This window comes from Sinocyclocheilus grahami, unplaced genomic scaffold, assembly GCF_001515645.1.
Source record: "Sinocyclocheilus grahami isolate Dianchi unplaced genomic scaffold, SAMN03320097.WGS_v1.1 scaffold20557.1, whole genome shotgun sequence".
NCBI classification, from domain to species: domain Eukaryota; kingdom Metazoa; phylum Chordata; class Actinopteri; order Cypriniformes; family Cyprinidae; genus Sinocyclocheilus; species Sinocyclocheilus grahami.
The window spans coordinates 1-3,193 of record NW_015518080.1 but is presented as its reverse complement, the minus strand read 5'-3'; the positions used below and the strand labels follow the sequence as shown (position 1 = coordinate 3,193).

Genomic DNA, 3,193 nt, shown 5'->3' with positions numbered 1-3,193 from the left:
CCTGGGATAACTTGTTTTATTTTTATTTTATTGACTTTAAAAGATCTTAAACAGCAAAAAAATTAAATAAAGATTTTTATCAACGGTGCAGCAACATTGATACTAACTTTGTACTGCTATGGTATTTTATTATTTTCTTTAACACCTTTGTAGTGAACCCATTTTCTTCATATGTCATTGTTGCTTAAACTTCCTCTAAAACAATCTGTTAGCTTGTCGCAATATGTATGAGTATACACATCTTGTGTACGATTCATCTGACAAAGTTTAGGATTTGGAAATGATGAAATGCTTCAGCTGAAATCAAAAACCCATCTCACACACATGTACGAGGGGGTAGAGAAAGCAAGCATTTCCTTTCTTTCTCAAAGTATGAAATGAGGCCGAACACTGTGGCGAGGAAGACCAGGATGATGCTGACACGGCCAGAGACATTTATGCAGGGAGCCTCCTTGATTGGTTTGAACTGGGAGATACTGCACCATCAGGAGCCATACATCAGCCTGACAGCCCATGCAGGCAGCCTCAGTCCAGCCCACTGTGCTCATCTCTCTCGCTAACCACGGTGGCGTATGCATGGCCGTCACGCATAGGGTAGCTGAAACGTATGTCCTGTGGCGTAGTGTGAACTGCATTTTTATATGTGTGCAGCCCATATCTGATTCTCCTCTATTTTTCCCTCTTTTCGTGAGTCGCTGTTTTAGATTTATGAGCGTGAATTGGATTAGAGCTTTTTCCATTACACCGGCACTGTAAATTTTCAGCTGACAAGTTACGGTGTGTGACAAATGTCCTCTGCAGCCTCACTGTCTTTCCAGACATGATGATGGCTTCTGGTGTGAAAGAAGCTGTTCTTCACAGTAAATGGCTCAAGTAGAGTGTAAATGTTTCCAATAGTTGGGTTGGCAGCTTTATCGTTCCATGTGCTGCCCAGGAAAATGAGCACACGTACTGGAGAGAGAGCGAGTGAAATGACTTTTAGGTCATTTGAGGTGAGGGCAGTGTGGAGGCTAAGAACAAAGTTGGAAGGTTGTCACCCTGTGCGCATTCAAAGTGAACCTGAATTTCTGTGCACAACCCATTTTAGGTCCATAATATCTAATTCAGGCAATTTAGCAACTCTTTGTAAACTCTGCCTTGATTGTCTTTAATTCTTTCACAGACATGGATGAACTGGGTGTCGATTGGCTTCAGTATAGCTCTCTTCTTTACTGTGGCGCTGTGCTACAATGCTTCCTGCCCAACCTGTTTCTCTCCATCCAACACTTATTGGACCATGCAGAGGCAGCTGGGAGATCCTATATTCTACCTGCTGTGTGTTGTCACACCTATTGCCGCTCTTCTTCCCAGGTATATCTAACCTACACCCAGTTGGAAGTATTTGATCTAATTCAAATTTCTTTATTTTGCACGGCAAATTCCATATTGTCATTTCACATTTCAAATGAGGGATTATTATTTCTTTTAGTTTAATTTTTTTTGTTGCATTAATGTTTTGCAATTTCATTTTGGGATCCAAATATGGTTTTGCATTTTTGCACATCACAAAAATCTGTGTTAAATTCATGATGTTCAGGCTGGTGTCTAATGCCAGTTTAACTACGGGGCTCATGGGAGTTTTAGTTTTTGCTGACTCTGTTGTTTTCATGTCTCAGATACTTTTATAGAGCTTGTCAGGGAACTCTGTTCCCAAACCCTGTCCACGTGGGAAGACAACTGGACAAACTGCCAGTGGACATGCGCAGGATCTTCCTGAGTCAGAGCCAGATGAAGCTGGGCTCCCTCGGGTCACTGTTTGCCCCCCGTGCCCCATTTTTCCCTCTCTGCAGGCCTTTCCAGAAAGACTACAGGCCTAGGGTAAAACTAACCCACATGAGTGGCACCAAACAGAAGGAGAAAGCTATAGCCAGCCCCATCCCATCAAAGAGCATGGAGATGCGGGACACACCTTTAAGCTCAAAAAACTCTGACAACCATATCACACTCAACTTCAGAATGCAGGAAGAAGTTCAGTCCTGCAGACAGGGCCCAGACAGCCCCCTATCTGAGAGCTTACACTGCATGAAGGAACCTTTGAGTCCCATTACAGGCACTCTGCCGTACACCAAAGACACTCCTGGCTCCAGTACTATTTTGGATAGCACAGGCTTGGAGGCCCCGCTGAGCCCAATAGACCTCTGTCAGGTTGGGTTGCTCACCTCCACTCCATTGCTTCCTCAAACCGAGACTATGCAGCTCAAGTCGCCACCCGGAAGTTGTTTTTTGGGACAAAAGCTAGACGACGAAGACCATTCAAACCAAAAGTCCCTACTGAAACAAGCCGGGGTTGTGGATCACACTCCGTCTACTAGCTGCCTACAGGAACATTCACTCAAAACAACATTTCTATGATGCTTTCTACCTGTTACGCTGATTCAAATTTGCACATTAGCTTTAAGAAATGTTATTATATATTCATGATTATTTTATGAAGATATAGGTTGGTACTATACATGTATAAAGTTTAGAATAAAATTGTTTTATTTTTTTGAGAAAGAGTGGCCAGCATATGCAAACTGGATGGTCTTATGATTTACTTTGACTGACTTTTTAATTTTTTTTTAATCCGTCTCAAAAGTGGAGGAGGTTTGTTTCTCGAGGCAGAAGCAGTCCAGAGACATTCCTTTATCTGTTTATTTGAACCTGGATGTTCTGGCGCACTTTAAAGAACCTTCCTCTCCTACCTTTAGACACTGCTGATAGCTCTATACATTTGTATTTCCCCATCCCAGTACTAAAAACAATCATAGTACCCTTCAATGTCTGAAGCTACAGAAATTTCAGTAATACTTTACAAAAAGTGTACAAGAGAAGTCCTGAACTAATACTTCGTTTTGAATAAAGGCATGAACTAATCAAGAACTAATAGTGTGCGACAGGAGTCATTAATAACAGCCTTAACATCATGTTAGTACATATTTGGTGTACTGTTAGTTAATACATTAACACTTTCAGCTCAACTAAACCAAATTATTTATATTACAAAGAATGTGAAGTGGCAAACCCTACTCTGACTTTAATTAAACATGCATGATTTTAATTCATTATAATGCCTGAATAACCTTTGCTTCACGTTCACATCTGCTGTTTTCTTAATAACATTATTGGATAATCATGCTTTATCATTTAAATGATTTTTAAATGTTTTTTTTTT

General features: G+C 40.8%; 1 protein-coding gene across 1 annotated transcript; it reads left to right on the top strand.

The window, feature by feature from the left end:
* Positions 1 to 1,156: 1,156 nt before the first annotated feature.
* On the top strand, positions 1,157 to 3,059 carry LOC107579827 (uncharacterized). The gene is made up of 2 exons (XM_016265620.1): positions 1,157 to 1,350; positions 1,656 to 3,059. Exons 1-2 carry the CDS (start codon positions 1,169 to 1,171, stop codon positions 2,389 to 2,391), a joined length of 918 nt encoding a protein of 305 aa, XP_016121106.1. The 5' UTR covers positions 1,157 to 1,168; the 3' UTR covers positions 2,392 to 3,059.
* Positions 3,060 to 3,193: the final 134 nt, after the last annotated feature.